The following is an 18,451-nucleotide window of genomic DNA, read 5'->3' on the forward strand; positions in this document are numbered from 1 at the left end:
AATGGGCTGGAGAGGCCAGCAGGTGTTCAGCTCAAACTGCCAGCTGGAAGGAACAGATGGGGACTGCGGAGGAGGTGGTGGTATTGGGATAGTGCTGCAGCCAAGAACTTAACGACTGAAAGTAACTGGGATATCTTCATAATTATCTGAAGGTCACAGTGGGAGAACAAAATTAAAAGAGCTGAGAAGACTTACAAGAGAACCTCCTAAGAGTCACCCAAACAATCGGCTGAGAATGAGAAGAGGTAAACAGAAAGGAACGTGTGTGTGTGGTAGGAGGGGAGAGAGGGATTTTCTAAGAACACAAAAGGGTGCCTTGGGGCTGTCATGCTAGTAACTAAGGAGCAGAGGGGGATGCCTGATAGGTGTAGGAGAAGGCTGGGAAGGGAAGAGCAGTTTACTGGGGTGAGGCGGGGACCTGGAAGACGGAAGAGGGGAGGAGACAGATAAGGGAAGGGTATTATATCGAGGGTAATTAAAGGAAGTGAAAGATGTGACTGGGAGGGAAGAAGGCGTGGAGTGATCAAGGATAATAGGAGAAGTGGTCGATTGGGGTGTGTGGCGAGGGCTAGGGGTTTGGCAAAGACAGCTGCAGAGAATCTGGCGTGTTTCGGTCCCGCCCCCCTCATCCACCACCCACCAGCACCAGCACGAGTACCTTCGGGGCCTACAGTGCTGATGAGCAGCTCTGCTCTGCCCCGGGCTCTCCTGGCGGCGGCCAGCACCGGCAAGCAACCCGGGACGCCCTCACTCACGAACAGTCTCATTTCGCCGTGAATCCCACGCTGATGCAACCGGAACCGGCCTCCCGCTTCTGAGTTGAGCGGCCTCCGCGAGGCACGCCGGGAAATGGAGTTCCGTATTAGGCCACTGCCCTGGCACCGCTACACAAAAGTAGACTATTTCTCCCATCATGCAACACTAGGACACAGGAAAAGACTATCATCGAGATGAAGAGGCCGCAGATGCGGGCTAGAGTGCACTTTTTTTTTTTTTTTTTTTCGTAAGAGGGCGTCTCCCTCTGTCACCTGGGCTGAAGTGCAGTGGCACGATCTTGGCTCACTACAATCTCTGCCTCCAGGGTCCAAGCGATTCTCCGGCCTCAGCCTCCCATGTAGCTGGGACTACAGGCATGTGCCACCACGCTCGGCTAATTTTTGTATTTTTAGTAGAGGCGTGCTTTGACCATTTTGGCCAGGCTGGTCTCGAAGTCCTCACCTCAGATGATCCGCCCGCCTCAGCGTTCCAAAGTGCTAGGATTACAGGCCTGAGCCACCGCGCCCGGCCTAGAGCAGCACTTTTTTTCTGGAGATCCAGAAGAGACGTTTAGATTTTAGGGCAAGTCGCACTTTTAGCCTCTTAACGCTGCTGGAGGGCGGTGACTGAAACCGCGGCTTCTCTTGTCGTTGTTGAGAATGAAATGGCCATGTCATAACAGCAGCTACTCGCAGTGGCTCTCGATGCAAGCTCTTAATGGTCAGGGTTTTAGAGTTCGGAGTTACCATGTGTGGAATTACTTTAGTGACAAAGTGGAAGTTAGTGTACATATCCATCCTATCAACAACAACAACAAAAATGTAGATAGGCCGGGCGCGGTGGCTCATGCCTGTAATCCCAGCACTTTGGGGAGTCGAGGCGGGCGGATCACCTGAGGTCAGCAGTTCGAGACCAGCATGGCCAACATGCTGAAACCCCGTCTCTACTAAAAATACAAAATTAGCTGGGCATTGTGGCAGGCGCCTGTAATCCCAGCTACCTGGGAGACTGAGGGAAAAAAAAATCGCCTGAACCCGGGAAGGGGAGGTTGCAGTGAGCCGAGACCACGTCATTGTACTCCAGCCTGGGCAACAAGAGGAAACTCCGTCTCAAAAAAAAAAGAATGTAGATAAATAAAATATTAATACCAGTCTGAGTTCATATACAGCTCGACGTCTCATCAAAGGGGTAGAAGAGCATCTCTTTTTTTTTTTTTTTTGAGACGGAGTCTTGCTCTGCCGCCCAGTCTGGACTGCAGTGGCACGATCTCGGCTCACTGCAACCTCCGTCCCCCGGGGTTCACGCCATTCTCCTGCCTCAGCCTCCCGAGTAGCTGGAACTACAGGTGCCCGCCACCACGCTCGGCTAATTTTTTGTATTTTTAGTACAGACGGGGTTTCACCGTGTTAGCCAGGATGGTCTCTATCCCCTGACCTCGCGATCCGCCCGCCTCAGCCTCCCAAAGTGCTGGGATTACAGGCGTGAGCCACCGCGCCCGGCCTAACATCTCTAGGGAAAAGATGAAATTGAGAAGTAAGGCCGGGCGCGGTGGCTCATGCCTGTAACCCCAGCACGTTGGGAGGCCAAGGCGAGCGGATCACTTGAGGTCAGGAGTTTGAGACCAGCCTGGCCAACATGGTGAAACCCCTTCTTTAGTGAAAATACAAAAATTAGCTGGGTGTGGTGGTGCACGCCTGTAATCCCAGCTACTCAGGAGGCTGAGCCAGGAGAATTACTTGACTCCAGGAGGCAGAGGTTGCAGTGAGCCGAGATCGTGCCTCTACACTCCAGCCTGCACAACAGAGCAAGACTTCGTCTCAAAAAAAAAAAAAAAAAAAAAAAAATGAGATTCAAGATGGCTAAGAGTTTGGCAATAAGTATATATTATGCAAGGAAGCACATACCTGTTATTGAGAAAGGGATGCTTCTTATCTTTATATTATTTTAAGAATAATTAATATCTAATAGTACTTATGAGCTAAGCACTGTTTTAAGCACTTTATATTTGATCTCAGAAAATTCTATGGAGGTTCTGGGCCTTTTGAAGCTAGGCCATAAGAAGTTTTGTAGCTTCAGTTGCAGGCTATCCAGCACACTGGTAGTTTTGAGCTGCCATGTAAGAAATCCTACCACTTTGACCTGCCATGCTAGAGAGGTCTCATGTAGATATTCTGTCTGACAGCTCCAGCTAATCCCAGCATTCCAGTCGTCCTTACCAAGGTGCCAGACCTGTGAGTGAAGCCTTCCAGACCAGCCCATCTGCCCACTGAAAACTCTTAAGTGACCCTTGGTAGGGTCTCAAGGCCACATGAGACAGAAGAATCATCCACCTGAGCCCTACCCAAATTTCTGCTCCATACCTGTACAATTGTTAAACTATAATAAAATGGCTGTTGTTACATTAACAACAACAAAACAAACAAACAAACAAAAACTAGGCCAGGCCCAGTGACTTATGCCTGTAATCCCTGTGCTTTGGGCAGCTCGATCACTTGAGCCCGGGAATTCAAGACTGCCTGGGCAACATAAAAAAATAGTTTTTTTGTCTTTTTGTTTTTGTTTTTTTTGAGACAGAGTCTCACTCTTATTGCCCAGGCTGGAGTGCAATGGTGTGGTCTTGGTTCACTGCAACATCCACCTCCTGGGTTCAAGCGATTCTCTTGCCTCAGCCTCCCTAGTAGCTGGGATTACAGACACCTGCCACCATGCCCGGCTAATTTTTGTATTTTTAGTAGAGACGGGGTTTCATCATGTTGGCCAGGCTGGTCTCAAACTCCTGACCTCAGGTGATACACCTGTCTCCACCTCCCAAATTGCTGGGATTACAGGCATGAGCCACCACTCCTGGCCAAAAATAGTTTTTAAAACTAGCCAAGAGGCTGGGCGTGGTGGTTCAGGCCTGTAATCCTAGCACTTTGGGAGGCCAAGGCGGACAAATCACCTGAGGTCAGGAGTTCGAAACCAACCTGGCCAACATGATGAAACCCAGTCTCTACTAAAAATACAAAAAATTGGGGGGGGGGGGCGGGTGGTGCATGCCTGTAATCCCAGCTACTTAGGATGCTGAGGCAGGAGAATCACTTGAACCCGGGAGGCAGAGGTTGCAGTGAACCGAGATCATGCCATTGCACTCCAGCCTGGATGACAGAGCCAGACTCTATCTCAAAAAAAAAAAAAAATAGGCTGGGCGCAGTGGCTCACACCTATAATCCTAGCACTTTGGGAGGCCGAGGCGGGCGGATCACCTGAGGTCAGGAGTTCGAGACCATCATGGCCAACATAGTGAAACCCCGTCTCTACTAAAAATACAAAAATTAGCTGGGCCTGGTCGCACATGCCTGTAATCCCAGCTACTTGGGAGGCTGAGGCAGGAGAATTGCTTGAACTTGGGAGGCAGAGGTTGCAGTGAGCCGAGATCGCACCACTGTACTCCAGGCTGGCAACAGACCGAGACTCTGTCTAAAATAAATAAATAAACAAACTGAGGTAGGTCTCTCATCCCCATTTTAGTAATGAGGGAACTGAGGCACAAAGATGTGACTTTATGCCAGAAATCACTGTAGAAGTGACTGTAGAAGGCATTGAAGGTACAGTTATCAACAAAATGGATGTGGGCTTCTGCTACCTTGGCAGCACTCACAGACTTCCTGAAAGTTAGAAAATCAAATAATCCTTAAAGTGTGATGAAATTTACGATAGAGGAGGCAAAGCCTGCCATGGTACATCCTAGTTAGGGCCCCTCTAATGGGTGAAAAGATGCTTTTTTTTTTTTTGAGACAGAGTCTCGCACTGTCGCCCAGGCTGGAGTGCAGTGGTGCAATCTTGGCTCACTGCAACCTCTGCCTCCCGGGTTCAAGCGATTCTCCTGCCTCAGCCTCCCAAGTAGCTGAGATTACAGGTGCCCACCACCACGCCCAGCTAATTTTTTATATTTTTAGTAGAGACAGGGTTTCACCATGTTGGCCAGGCTGATCTCGAACTCCTGACCTTGTGATTCGCCTGCCTCGGCTTTCCAAAGTGCTGGGATTACAGGTGTGAGCCACCGCACCTGGCCTTTTTTTTTTTTTTTTTTTTTTGAGACAGGGTCTTGCTCTGTTACCCAGGCTGGAGTGCAGTGGCATGATCTCAGCTCAGTGCAATCTCTGCCTCCCAGGTTCAAGCGATTCTTGTGCCTCAGGCTCCCAAGTAGCTGGGACTACAGTAGCTGGGCCAGCACACCCAGGTAAGTTTTGTATTTTTAGTAGGGACGGGGTTTTACCATGTTGCCCAGGCTGGTCTCAAACTCCTGACCTCAAGTGATCTGCCCGCCTCGGCCTCCCAAAGTGTTGGGTTTACAGGTGTGAGCCATCACGCCTGGCTGAGATGCCTTCCTGTGCATGTGACCTTTCAGCTGAGGTCTCAGTGATGTGTAAGAGTTATCTAGGTGAAGACTGGAGGGAGTGGAGAAGGGACGTGTTTCAGGCAAAGGAAACAACATGTGCAAAGGATCAAAGATTTCAGTGCACTTTAAGAATGTGAGGAATTCGCATAAGACTGCAGTGTGGAGTTTGTGGTGGAGACTGTGAAAAGGGTAGAGAGGGAATCTGTAAATGACATTATAAAATGTGGAAAGTTTAAGTCGGGAGAGTAGCAGGGCATATGTGTTTTAGAAAGGTCACTCTGGCTGCTGTGTCAGGAATGGATGGAAGGGGAGCAGAACTATATGCAATGAGAACTATAAGCAATGAGACTAGTTAGGAAATTATATCATCCAGGCTAAAGGAGTGGTAGTTGGGATAAAAAGTATGTAGATTGGGAAAATATAAATTGAAGTGTTCAGTCATCAATTGAATCAATGTGGGTGGTGAGGAAACAAGATAAATTCAGGTTGGCTGCTAGGTTTCTGGCATGGGAAATAGGGCATACTTTCTATGTGCTACAACAGATGATAGTATTTCCTCTATGATAGTGATCATTATTACATCGTATTTTCATTGTTATGAGTGGGCGAGTGGGCAGGGATCATATTTTTTGTTTTGTTTTAAGACAGAGTCTCGCTCTGTCACCCAGGCTGGAGTGCAGTGGCACGATCTTAGCTCACTGCAACTTCTGTCTCCTGGGTTCAAGCAATTCTCCTGCCCCAGCCTCCCGAGTAGCTGGGAGTAGAGACACCTGCCGCCACGCCCAGCTGATTTTTGTATTTTTATTAGAGATGGGGGTTTCACCACATTGGCCAGGCTGGTCTTGAACTCCTGACCTCAGGTGATCTGCCTGCCTTGGCCTCCCAAAGTGCTGGGATTGAGCTGGATGTGAGCCACTGCGCCCAGCCCCATATTTACCATCTTAATTGACGATGCCTAGCACATAGTCCCTACCTGGCATATATGGTAGTAAACATTCAATAAATATGTATTAAATTATTTTATTTATTTATTTTGAGACAGGGTCTCACTCTGTCACCTAGGCTGGAGTGCGGTGGCACTATCACGCATCACTGCAGCCTCAACTTCCCAGGTTCAACAGATACTCCCACTCAGCCTCCCGAGCAGCTGGGACTACAAGGCACACACTGCCATACCTGGCTAATTAAAAAAATTTTTTTTGTAGAGGTAGGATCTCACTATGTTGCACCTCAAGCTCCTAGGCTCAGGTGATATTCTGCCTTGGCCTCCCAAAGTGCTGGGATTATAGATGTGAGCTACTGTACCAGGCCAGTATTTATTGATTTCATATTAAACTAAATAGTGGTATTGGGAGAGAAACAGGTTTGTAGGGAAAGCTGATAAGTTCAGTTTGGTTCATACTGAGTTTGTGGTACCTGCGAAATACTCGAGTGGATTTTTTGGTGGACAGTGGATTAGATTGGAGCCCCAGAGAAAGATCTTGACTGGAGATACGGTCCTTAGCAGCATATGGAAATCATTTGAGCTGGGGAGAGAATAAGACCACCCAGGGAGGGCGTGCAGAAAGCACAGGGCACAGGATCTCAGATAGGCTTCTGCGGTTTAAGGAACAGGCACGGGAAGGTCATTTCTCATGCCACAGACAAGGAACTGCTAGAAAGGTAAGAGGGATACCAGCAGAGTGTTTGTAGGAGAGAAAGGTCAATTGTGTTGCCTGCTACTGAGATGTCAAGCAACATAAGGACTGCAGCGTGTTCAGGCAGGGTCGGGGGTGTCTATTGAGGAGTGACTTTGAAAAGGTGGCGGAGTGAGGGGATAGGAAATGGAGATCCCCCATACAGTGTAGGCAACTCAAGAAGTTTGACTGTAAAAAGAAAGAGGCCGGGCACGGTGGCTCACACCTGTAATCCCAGCACTTTGGGAGGCCTAGGTGGGCAGATCATGAGGTCAGGAGTTTGAGACCAGCCTGGCCAACATAGTGAAATCCTGTCTCTACTAAAAATACAAAAAAATTAGCGGGCGTGGTGGCGGGCGCCTGTAATCCCAGCTACTTAGGAGGCAGAGGCAGGAGAATCGCTTAAACCTGGGAAGCGGAGGTTGCAGTGAGCCGAGATTGTGCCACTGCACTCCAGCCCAGGCAACGGTACGAGACTCTGTCTCAAAAAAAAAAAAAGAGAAGAAGAAAGACAGAGAGACATATATATGGTGGTACCTGGAAAGCCCAGTAACGGGAGGTTTGTCTAAAGATGGGAGAGACTTGGATATGTTTAAAAGTGAACGCAAAGAGGCTAACAAAAACAAGCTGAAGTATAGGAGAGAGAGTTTCAGAGAAGGCAAAAAAAAGGGTGGATTCAAGCACTGAACACCAAATGAATGAATAAGTGAATAAATGGGTGAAATTAGTCACTATTTTGGAAGTGGGAAGGAAGAATTGAGGGGTAGGGTTCTCCATGTGTTGAAGTGAAGTAAACTAAGAAGATCACTGAGGCAGAAGCCCAGTACTAGCCACTCAGCCCTCAGGGGAAGAGAGCTGGCTCTCTGATATCACCAGTGGGGAGGGGCATTCGCTCCTTAATCCACCTCTCCAAACCCAAACAGAAAGCCTCACATTGTGCAGTGGAGAAGCTAAGAGAAGGGGAAAAGAGGAGTGGTCAGGTAAGGCGGAAGCAGAAGTGTGGGTTTTAAAGTGCTGGTAATCCAGGGAAGGTCAGTTCCCACCTTCCACCAAGGAGAAGCTGACATCAGTCCCCTATCTACCTGTCATAGCATCTTGTATTACTTGTCCATTGTCCCTGATTCAATTGTAATTATTAAGTTTATTGTGTCATTAGTTAAGGTCTGTCTCTCCTTAAGCTCCAAAAGGGCTCATTCCCTTCTCTCATCTCCAGTGCCTGACACTGCTCCTTGCACGCAGGAGGCACTCAATCAATCCTGGATAAAAGCACAAATAAGGCCGGGCGCGGTGGCTCACACCTGTAATCCCAGCACTTTGGGAGGCCGAGGCGGGTGAATCACCTGAGGTCAGGAGTTCTAGACCAGCCTGGCCAACATGGTGAAACCCTGTCTCTACTAAAAATACAAAAACTAGCCGGGTGTGGTGACAGGCACCTGTAATCCCAGCTACTCAGGGGACTGAGACAGGAGAATCACTTGAACCCGGGGGGGTGGAGATTTCAGTGACCCGAGATTGCGCCATCGCACTCCAGCCTGGGGGACAAGAACGAGACGTCGTCTCAAAAAAAAAAAAAAAAAAAAAAAAACATGAATGAACCCACACACTAAAGTAGCTCCCGCCTCAAGAAGCTTGTGTATACAGGACAGTATCAAGGCTTCTCAGCTCCCAAAATCGTGTCCTGGATTGGGAGGGTGGTGATATTTCAACTCTGAATCCCTCTGTGTTTCTCCCACTTTGTCTTTCTCTCTGATTTGGTCTTGGTATTTATTTGGCTTTCTGTCTCTCTGTCACCATGTCTCTCTGAGTCTGCACAGGAAGCACGCAGCTGTGGTCTGAGGTGATTGGTAACGGAAACATTGATGCTTGCATAAATTTAATAAAGAATAACACACATTTTTGTCTTTGTCATTAACCTTGTGTCTCCCTGTTTCTGTCTTGAACCTGATTCTTTCTTCTTATCTCCTTCCTGCGTCCAGCTCAAGACTCCCACCACTACCCAGGACCAACTCCTGCCCCTGAATCTTCTGATGGGCCCCACAAGGTACTAGGAGGAAAACTACTGGCCTAGGTCATCTCCTCTAATTTCCTGCCTTGCCGGCCATGCAGCCCTGCTGACCACATCCTCTCTCATGTTACTTATATACTTCCTCACCAGACACCACCAGGAGTTCTCAGCCCCCAAAACCTGTCACCGATCCTCACCAGGCTGTTTGCTCTACCCTTTCCCCCAACTCAAGGGCTCCCGTCCTCACCTGCCCGCAACACTGCTCCCAGAACCATGTCTCTCTACCTGGAGACAGCCAGGCCTATTCCCTTCTGGGTCTCCAGTGTCCCTTTTTCCCACAGGTGACAGTGCTGGCTACAATGCTATCCGGCCGGTGGTGGCCAAGTTCCTGGGGGATCCTAGGGCTGGGACCTCGAAGCCCTTCTCAGGGATCCCAGCTCTGTGCCCTCTATGCCTTTACTTATACTGGGGCAGATGGCCGGCAGGTGTCTCTGGCTGAAGGAGACAGGTTCCTACTGCTTCGAAAGACCAACTCCGACTGGTGGTTGGCAAGACGCCTAGAAGCTCCCTCCACCTCTCGACCCATCTTCGTCCCAGCAGCCTATATGATAGAGGAATCCATCCCTTCCCAGAGTCCAACTACCGTCATCCCCGGCCAATTGCTCTGGACTCCTGGTGAGTAAGCGCTAAGCCCTCTCCCTTCACCTTCCTACCTCCCATCACCTTCCTACCTCCCTGGCTTCTGGAAATTTTTGGGAGGTCCCCCTCCCTCAAGCTTCTGCTAACCACCTTCTCTTGTTTTTCTTTGATCAGCCTACCTCTCGCCCCCGCCATGGCATCCTCATCCCCCTGCCTGTCCTCCTAGTCCTAAGGCTTCTAGGTCTCATGCCATTTTCCACATCCTCCCTCTGCCCTTCTTGTCTTCCCTGTGAGTTCCCAAGATGGGGGACCCAGTTACAACAACAGCTCTGATCACCTGCCACCCACCCTCCCCTTTTCTGTTTCCAGGGCCGAAGTTGTTTCATGGTTCCCTGGAGGAGTTGTCTCAGGCCCTGCCAAGCAGGGCTCAGGCTAGCTCGGAGCAGCCTCCTCCACTTCCCCCCAGAATGTGTAGGAGCGTCAGCACTGACAATCTGAGGCCCAGCCTTCTGAAGCCTTTCCAGGAAGGACCAAGTGGAAGATCCCCCTCCCAGGAAGACTTGCTGTCAGAAGCCAGTGCCAGCACAGTGAGTCACAGCTCTTCTGAGCTGGGCCCTGTTCTAGGCACAGAACAGACAGCACCCCTGTCTTCAGGGGACTCCCCTGGGGATGACAAACACAAAAACAAATAAATAAGATAACCCTTGGTACTACTGATAAGTCTACAAAGGCAAGTTAACGTGGTGGAGAGTGGCTGGGGTGGTGCGGGGAGACATCTGTGAGGTCACGGCATTCAGTTGACTCTGAACGAGGAGGAGAAAGAGGCAGCCGAGAGGCAAACTGGGTAGGAGGTGAGAAGGGACAGCAGGAACCAAAGGCCCCGAGGGGACAGGGCACAGGGCACAGTGGAGGCACTGAAAGGCCAGCCCTGTGCTCCTCCTTCCTCCAGACTCCTAGTCCAGGGCAGGGTTTTTCTGTGTTCTGCTTGCCTGCTAGGCCACAGCAGGTCTCCTCTAGAGATGTGACTTGCTCAGCCCTTCCCTCTCTTTCTTAACAGTGGGTGGAAAGGGGCTCCTCCTCCCTTCTGTAGACCCTTCTCTGTCTTCTTTTACCTTGCAGGATATGAGGGTGGGGCATGCCCTTCAACATTCCCCCCACCCCACAAAAAGCCTGTTCCCCTTTCCTGTGGCCCTGAGGTGGGGGTGGGGTGGGGGAGGCGGGAAGTTGGCAACAGGAAGTGAGGAGAAGAGCAAAGAAAACTGTGAGAGAGAGAATTTTTAAAAAGCAGCTGGGGCCTGGGGTTTCTCCCCCAGTACCTGGGTCACCTCAGCCCAGAGCTGGCGGTGAGAAGACAATGGGGGAGGGAGCAGGAGATGGGGAGGCCAAGAGAAGCATGGGAAGGGCAACAGGCAGAATGACCACCTCCTTCTTCCCCTTTTTCTGGCAGGCAGGCCCCCAGCCCCTCATGTCAGAGCCCCCCGTGTACTGTAACCTGGTGGACCTTCGCCGCTGTCCTCGGTCCCCACCCCCAGGCCCTGCATGCCCCCTGCTGCAGAGGCTGGATGCCTGGGAGCAGCACCTGGACCCCAACTCTGGACGCTGCTTCTACATAAATTCACTGACTGGCTGCAAGTCCTGGAAGCCCCCGCGCCGCAGTCGCAGTGACACGGTGAGACCTTACCTCCTGCTTCTCCACTGTCCTCTCAAGCTCTTCCTTCCCCTGCTGAACCTCAAGGTACTGTGTTTTCTCTCTGGGGCTCTCAGAAGATCAGAAGAATCAGCCAAGTATGAGAAGGGTGTGGACTAGAGTGGGTAGAGGTGGCATCTGGATGTAGCTTTATTTCCTCCTCCCCTAACCCAGAACCCTGGCTCCATGGAGGGGACACAGACCCTGAAGAGGAACAATAATGTCCTGCAACCTCAGGCAAAGGGCTTCGGATCTGACACAGGGACCCCAGAACCGCCTGACCCACAGGTGAGATCCCTCCCATCTCCCAGTCACATGCAGACAAAGCCAGCTTGTTATGACTTTTTGTTTTGTGTAAGACATTCTCCATTCCCCACCACACCCACCACCTCTCACCCGTATCCCACCCTTCTTCCTCCTTCAGCCAGGGATCCCTGAGTCGAGGGTTTCCCCACCTGTTTCTCCAATCCTCTCCCCTAGGGTTCACTCAGTCTCAGCCAACGCACCTCGCAGCTTGGCCCTCCAGCCTTGCAGGCCCCTCGACCTCTGCCGCAGCTCCTGGACGACCCCCATGTGAATCTCCCGTTTCTTTGTGAAGGCCAAGATCCTCCCTGCCCCCCCACCCCGCGCCCGCCCCATTCCTGCTCCACATAAACATCTTCCTCTTTCTGAATATCCTCTTGCCCAGCCCTCCCCGAGCAACTTTAAGGGACTTCACTCCTGGGAGACCCCCTAGGGAAAGCCGTGGCCACTGTGGAGGGCGCGGGGTGACTTACAGATACCATTCCCCCCACTTCCCAGGAGGTGGAAAAGTCGGGTCTGCTCAACATGACCAAGATTGCTCAAGGCGGGCGCAAGCTCAGGTGAGAACCCGGAATACAGCTAGGGCCTGGGCTGTCAACTCCACAGGGTAGAGCAGGATGTTGGAAGAGCACCCTCCCCGTGTCATTCTAGAATGACCTGTTCGCTACCACTACCTCCCCCTCTCTGTCCCCGCAGGAAGAACTGGGGCCCGTCTTGGGTGGTGTTAACCGGTAACAGCCTGGTGTTCTACCGAGAGCCACCGCCGACAGCGCCCACCTCGGGCTGGGTGAGTGAGCGAGAGGCGCAGGAGGGGTGGGGGCGCTGCCTACCGCCTCACGCCAATGTGGGGGGCGGCAGAGGGGAGGGCGGTGCAGAGGAAGGTAAAGAAGCGCACCTCCTCACAGCCCACGGGGGAGAGGGAAGCAGTAAAGGAAACCACACCGTGGCCTCAGTTTCCTCCCTTATTGTCAGGGGCCAGCGGGTAGCCGGCCCGAAAGTAGCGTGGACCTGCGCGGGGCGGCCCTGGCGCACGGCCGCCACCTGTCCAGCCGCCGCAACGTCCTGCACGTGAGCGCCCTCCCGCGCGTCCCCAAGGCCCCACCTGACCCGAGGGCGCCCCCAATCTTTCGCGCAGGCCTCCCGTTAGGTCTCCCTGCTTTTTATACTCCTCTCCGTTGACCCGAGCGTTTCCCCGCCTGGCCCTCAGATCCGCACGGTCCCTGGCCACGAGTTCCTGCTGCAGTCGGACCACGAGACAGAGCTGCGAGCCTGGCACCGCGCGCTGCGGACTGTCATCGAGCGGCTGGTTAGATGGGTGGAGGCCCGGAGGGAGGCTTGGGCCGGCCGGGACCAAGGGAGTGGGGTAGGAACGATAGGAGTCAGGGGCAGTGGGGGCAGGGTGGGCTCGCTGGAGAGCCTTGGCCTGGGCCGGGACGTGGGACCCTGGCAGTGGGTCAGAGTCCTGCTAGGGGTGCAGATTTCTCTCCTCTCTCACCTTCGACACGGCCCGCCCCGGGTCTAGGATCGGGAGAACCCCCTGGAGCTGCGTCTGTCGGGCTCTGGACCCGCGGAGCTGGCGGAGCTGAGCGCCGGGGAGGACGAAGAAGAGGAGTCGGAGCCGGTGTCCAAGCCGCTGCTGCGCCTCAGCAGCCGCCGGAGCTCCAGTGAGGCGAGGGCCGGGGACGGAGGGTCCGGGAGCTCAGCGAGGCTCCCGGGCGCTCACGCCCCGCTCTACCTGCCTCCTGCAGTTCGGGGGCCCGAAGGCACCGAGCAGAACCGCGTGCGCAACAAACTAAAGCGGCTCATCGCGAAGAGACCGCCCTTACAAAGCCTGCAGGAGCGGGGTCTGCTCCGAGGTGAGGGGGCTGGGCCAGGTTCATGGATAAGAAAACTCCAGCGACGCTCAGAGTAGAGCTTCCCAGAACTAGACCACAACCTTCTGTGACTGCTGCTTTCCCACTACCCCAGATTGTTTAGGGGAGAAGCCGGGGTGACCTGTACCCCTTTGCCAGATTGTTTGAAGCAGGGGAAGGGGGGTGGAATGTATTTCCTTGCCCAGGCCTGGCACAGGCAGCCAGGAGGACCAGCCTCACTTAAGGATAAAGACCTATGCTGAGAAGACCTCCTGTGAGTGACGCTGGCACTGGCTTCCCGCCTCACTCTGCTTCCCCAGACCAGGTGTTCGGCTGCCAGTTGGAATCACTCTGCCAGCGGGAAGGAGACACGGTGCCCAGCTTTGTGCGACTCTGCATTGCTGCTGTGGATAAAAGAGGTCATTTTCTCAGAGACCCCAGAATCCTCTTCCAACAGGCTAAGGCCTAGAATTTTCTGCCTCCCCCATTCTACCTAGTCTTCCTACTGCCCTTTTTCTCTCCACCCTTATATCCCTCACCACACACACTTTCAAGAAGCAGTCCTCATCTACTCCTTTCTCATCTCCCAGGTCTAGATGTGGATGGCATTTATCGGGTGAGCGGGAACTTGGCAGTGGTCCAGAAGCTTCGCTTTCTGGTGGACAGAGGTGAGAAGGCTTGTGGGCCAGTGGTTGTACTAAGAATGTCTTGCCTGAGAACCATGGGCGGTCCTACATGAGGAAGCTGGCAGAACAGAGAGGCCGTCAGGCTAGAAGTGTATGTCTTAGCTCCTGATCTCTCCTCATTCATGTTGCAGAGCGTGCGGTCACCTCCGATGGGAGGTATGTGTTCCCAGAACAGCCAGGACAAGGTACTTACATGGAAGACCCTTCAGACCCCTAAAACTTCCATGTATCCTCTTTGCTTCCTGTGGAAACCCCCATGTACCACTCCTGGGAGGGTTGTCCTCATCCCCACCTTAGCTACCTTGCTCCACTGCAGACCCTCTAGGCATTCCTGTAGTCTGCTTTGACTGGATTTCTCCAGAACTCCTAATCTCTCCGTCTCTAGATCTTTCTGGCCCTTCATGAGCCCTGAAGCCCCTATACCTCCTTCTCCCTCCAGAAGGTCGGTTAGATTTGGACAGTACTGAGTGGGATGACATTCATGTGGTCACCGGAGCCCTGAAGCTTTTTCTCCGGGAGCTGCCCCAGCCTCTGGTGCCACCACTGCTGCTGCCCCGTTTCCGTGCTACCCTTGGTAAGGGTTGGAGCTTTGGAAAGAACCCTTGATATGGGGGACACAGGCGGTAAATAATAGAATAGAGGTTCCCTTATACTCTTCTTTCCCATTCTGACCTTAGAGATGGAAAATAACATTCAACTCAGGTGCCTACTCCAGTTGCTTTTTTGTGAATGTTTAGAGGGTTGAATTGAAAAGAATTATGAGGCTATAGTTGGGCTATGTGAAAAAGAAAGCTGTGCTAGATTAACGATGTCTTCCATGCCTGTGGGAAAGAGCAGTGAATTTACCCACCCTGTCCTAGCACCTTCCTTAACCTTACTATCATGCCTTTCCCATCACTCTCTTTCTAGCACTCTCCGAATCAGAGCAGTGCCTCTCTCAGATACAAGAATTAATAGGCTCAATGCCAAAGCCCAACCATGACACTCTACGGTACCTCCTGGAGCATTTATGCAGGTCAGGAAGACTGAACCTCTTTGTTCATGCTGGGGAAAGGTGGAGTGGGGAATGCCACAGGGACTCTGTGCAGGTGGAGTGAAGGTAGGGAAGCACCTAAGTTTAACGGGCAGGTGAGGAAACAGGCAGCCTCTGTGCAGGAGCATATTACTAGAGTCAAAACCTTTATTTTTTTATTTTATTTATTTTTGAGACAGAGTCTCGCTCTGTCGCCCAGACTGGAGTGCAGTGGTGCAATTTCAGCTCACTGCAACCTCTGCCTCCCGGATTCAAGCGATTCTCCTGTCTCAGCTTCCTGAGTAACTGGGATTACAGGTGCCCGCCACCATGCCTGGCTAATTTTTGTATTTTTAGTAGAGACGGGGTTTCACCATGTTGGCCAGGCTGGCCTCGAACTCCTGACCTCAGGTGATTTACCTACCTCAGCCTTCCAAAGTGCTGGGATTACAGGTGTAAGCCACCGTGCCCATCAAAGCCTTTAGGTCCAAACCTAAAGGTCAGCATCAAGTGGGGAAATGGAACCAAGATGCTGTGAAAGAAATAAGGGAAATCTTACTTATCCCTTCCCTCTGTGTCTTTGTCTCCCACTGGGACATTGCTGTTGGCTTCTTTGGTTGAACTGGGCCTGGGCAGTGACTTCTGAGAGAGGATGGCCATTTGAATTAAAGACTCCCAAACTGTGAGCAGACAGAACTCTTGGGGCAGTCCCTGAAGCTGGAAGAGGCAGTTGTATCTTCAGGTTGTATCCTGAAGGTTTCTCCACTGGTCCATCTCCATTCCCCTTGTGTCTCCTTGGTTTTTTTGTCACCACGTGGAGGAATCCCAGAGTGAACTCTTCCCTGCTCAGAACTTTGAAGGGTTAGATTGCCATGAAGTGGCAAGCTGCTGCCATATATCCCCTTCCTTGGCCTTTGCTTACAGGGTGATAGCACACTCAGATAAGAATCGCATGACACCCCACAACCTGGGAATTGTGTTTGGACCAACCCTGTTTCGGCCAGAGCAGGAGACATCTGACCCAGCAGCCCATGCTCTCTATCCAGGGCAGCTGGTCCAGCTGATGCTCACCAACTTCACCAGCCTCTTCCCCTGATGCAGGGAAGGAAGAAGAGAAAACATATTTCCAGTCATCTCTGGTGGTGAGAGTCTGGTGTTCTGTTTTGAGGACATCCCTTTAAATCTCCCAAATGACTGTCTCCATCTTCATGAGTGTGACTTGAGGTGTTGGGATGGGTGAGGGAGCTTCTCTAAAGAGGAAACTGAGTGGATTAATCCCTGCATCTCTTCTTGTTCCCTGTTATCATTCCTCCCCAACATAATAATACATAAAGCGGCATGTTATTTTTTCTGATGCAGTTCCTTTATTATCAGGAAACAGTGTCATTATCAAATTGTTCTTCAAAACATATACAGACTATACATAGCCCCCAGCCCATATCTCCCATCCCTGGGGCATCTTGTGCAGGGGACTGCAGCTCCCCCAATTTTTCTGGAAGGATAGAAACCCCTTAGGAAATGCGATCTGTGATGGATGAGATTCCCTACTCTTTAGGCACTAGAGTTGAGGAATTGTGTTTCCCCAGGTAGGGATCTCAGTAAGACACTCATGTTGCCCACAGCCATGTTGGGGGGCCCAGAGGGAGGTGGGGTATGTCCAGAGCTGCCCCCCTGATCATGGGAAGGAGGAGGACTCAGCCCCTGGGCCTCATCCAGAATAGCCACAAAGTCCAGCTGAGTGTTGTCAAGATCAAGAGAGTCCAGGGGGTTACATACCTGTCCTTCGGGAGGAGGGTACAAGGCAGGACCCCCTCCTAGCCTGCCCACCTCAGGATGGCCACAGCTGGGGTTTGTGCCTCCTACTTTGAGAGGCCCATAGCAAGTTGGCAATGGGGGCAGAAGTCGAGGTGGTGCTGCTGCCCTATGGGAAGCCCTGTTTGCCCCCACTACAAAATTTTCATGGCATGGTGAAGGGGTGAGATAGGAGCCTGACTTGTGATTGGGCAAGTTGGGTCCAAAGCCAGGTCCATATGTGGTCACTGGAGCTTTAGCAGGGCTTGGGCTAACCTGGGAACCCCCCAGAAACTTAGGACTGTGGTAGGAAGGTTCCTGGGCTGGGGCATCTTCCCTGCCCCCACCCTCCCACAGCAGCTCCTGTTGAGATTGAACATAATTACACACAAGCTGAGCCCTGAGCTGCCCTGTGGAATGGGTGGGGGAATCAAAGTCCAGGCAAGGTCTGGGTTCTGAAGGAAGATAATCAGGGGGTGGCTGGGGATAGGGGCCTGACTGGAGATATTGGGGAGGAGGGGGCTGGGGGTAATGGGAAATGAGAGGCTGTGGATGTGGGGGCCCCTCACTGGGGTGGGCACTGAGGCAGGGTGCCAGTCCTGTGGAGTCAGACCCCACTGGGCACGCCTGTTCCGGCTTGACTTGCACTTGTCCATAATGTTCAAGTCGAGGACACTGGCTGTAGGTTCCACCTAGAGCCTTGGGGCTTGGGTACAGCCCAGAGTGGGAAGGGAACTCATCCCATGTTTCTTGGGTGGGGTCAGGATATGAGGCCTGCTGGGGACAGGGGTTGGGGCCATAGTTGGTGGGTGGACCAGGCCCAAGGGGCAGAGAGCCTGGACCCCTCGCTCCATAAGGCTCAGCTGCTGCCCCTTCAGGTCCCCCATATCCCAGAGTATCAGCAGGTGGGAAGTCCATATAGGGGTTCAGACCACTGCCCACCATAGAGGTCCCAACTTCTGGCTCTTCCTGTAGCCCTCTAGCATCCATGGCAGCATTCTCAGTGATGCTGGGGGGCTGTGGTGAGTAGACAGAGGTTGGGAGGTAAGGATCAAAGTTCTGTCCTCCCCCTGCCACAGTGGGTGGGGTATGGACACAGCCCAGGCTCTTGAACCTCTGGACTCTAGCTGGAGCAGGACGGTCAGCAGCCCGGGCTGGGTCACTGGCCCTCCGGGTGACCCCTGCATTGGGGTTGTATCCTGGATACTCGGCTCGGCTTCTCCAAGGAGGCATGGGAAGACCCCCTATCCGATCCAGGCTGGATGCTGCAGTGGGCGGAGTAGCACCGCCTCCGGCTGAAGCATATCTTGCCCGGAGCAGGTAGTGCTGGGCAGGCATAAGGCCAGGCAGGGAGGATGCTCCATTCTCTGGTGGGGAGCCAGGGGGGAAAGGAGAGGCCAGGGAGGAGCGGCGGCTGACAGTATAGGCAGAGCTGATGCTGCTGGAGCTGCTGCTGCGGCGGTCAAGAGAGACTGGGGGGCCCACGCGGCGGGACACGGGGGTACCTGCAAGTGATGGGGAGAAAAGGTAGGACGGTCAAGGATCTTCCTAAATCTCACCCTGCCTCCTCCATGCAACAGCCTTGTCCTGGATTCCCAGGTATAAGCTCGTTATCCCTAACCAGTCAGTTCTGTCTCCTACTTCTCCCATGCCTATTCTGTT

At 52.5% G+C, this 18,451-nt stretch overlaps 3 protein-coding genes across 20 annotated transcripts in view; 1 reads left to right on the plus strand and 2 right to left on the minus strand.

The window, feature by feature from the left end:
- The window catches only part of MARS1 (methionyl-tRNA synthetase 1), a 35,829-nt gene extending 23,755 nt beyond the window's left edge, over positions 1-12,074 (minus strand). For 2 of the 5 annotated variants that reach the window (XM_055249014.2, XM_055249013.2), the window contains exon 1: positions 659-916. In XM_055249014.2, the coding sequence (XP_055104989.1) occupies positions 659-767 (109 nt within the window). In that variant the 5' untranslated portion in view covers positions 768-916. Of the gene's footprint in view, positions 1-658; positions 922-11,138; positions 11,217-11,920 lie in introns of those variants that run through there. The other 3 variants (XM_055249011.2, XM_063620104.1, XM_063620105.1) reach the window with 3 other exon arrangements.
- ARHGAP9 (Rho GTPase activating protein 9) lies at positions 1-16,352 on the plus strand. 13 transcript variants are annotated; one of them, XM_055248893.2, is made up of 21 exons: positions 1-245; positions 4,910-4,978; positions 7,737-7,793; positions 8,796-8,854; positions 9,160-9,493; positions 9,827-10,044; positions 10,905-11,126; positions 11,319-11,432; positions 11,625-11,717; positions 11,946-12,007; positions 12,144-12,234; positions 12,420-12,515; positions 12,655-12,810; positions 12,970-13,111; positions 13,196-13,303; positions 13,621-13,719; positions 13,891-13,968; positions 14,118-14,171; positions 14,426-14,560; positions 14,896-15,001; positions 15,923-16,352. In XM_055248893.2, exons 1-21 carry the CDS (start codon positions 236-238, stop codon positions 16,092-16,094), a joined length of 2,475 nt encoding a protein of 824 aa, XP_055104868.2. In that variant the 5' UTR covers positions 1-235; the 3' UTR covers positions 16,095-16,352. The 13 variants fall into 13 exon arrangements, with proteins under 13 accessions (XP_055104868.2, XP_063476176.1, XP_063476178.1 ...); XM_063620106.1 differs by lacking the exons at positions 4,910-4,978; positions 7,737-7,793 and having other exon boundaries at positions 2-245; positions 8,790-8,854; positions 12,655-12,753; XM_063620108.1 differs by lacking the exons at positions 1-245; positions 4,910-4,978; positions 7,737-7,793 and having other exon boundaries at positions 8,815-8,854; positions 12,655-12,753; positions 15,635-16,352.
- Positions 16,343-18,451, minus strand: part of GLI1 (GLI family zinc finger 1) — a 12,754-nt gene continuing 10,645 nt past the window's right edge. For both annotated transcript variants that reach the window (XM_055248879.2, XM_055248878.2), the window contains one exon: positions 16,343-18,294. In XM_055248879.2, coding sequence (XP_055104854.2) covers positions 16,550-18,294 — 1,745 coding nt within the window. In that variant the 3' untranslated portion in view covers positions 16,343-16,549. The remainder of the gene's footprint in view (positions 18,295-18,451) is intronic.

This window comes from Symphalangus syndactylus, chromosome 17, assembly GCF_028878055.3.
Source record: "Symphalangus syndactylus isolate Jambi chromosome 17, NHGRI_mSymSyn1-v2.1_pri, whole genome shotgun sequence".
In the NCBI taxonomy this organism is placed as follows: Eukaryota; Metazoa; Chordata; class Mammalia; order Primates; family Hylobatidae; genus Symphalangus; species Symphalangus syndactylus.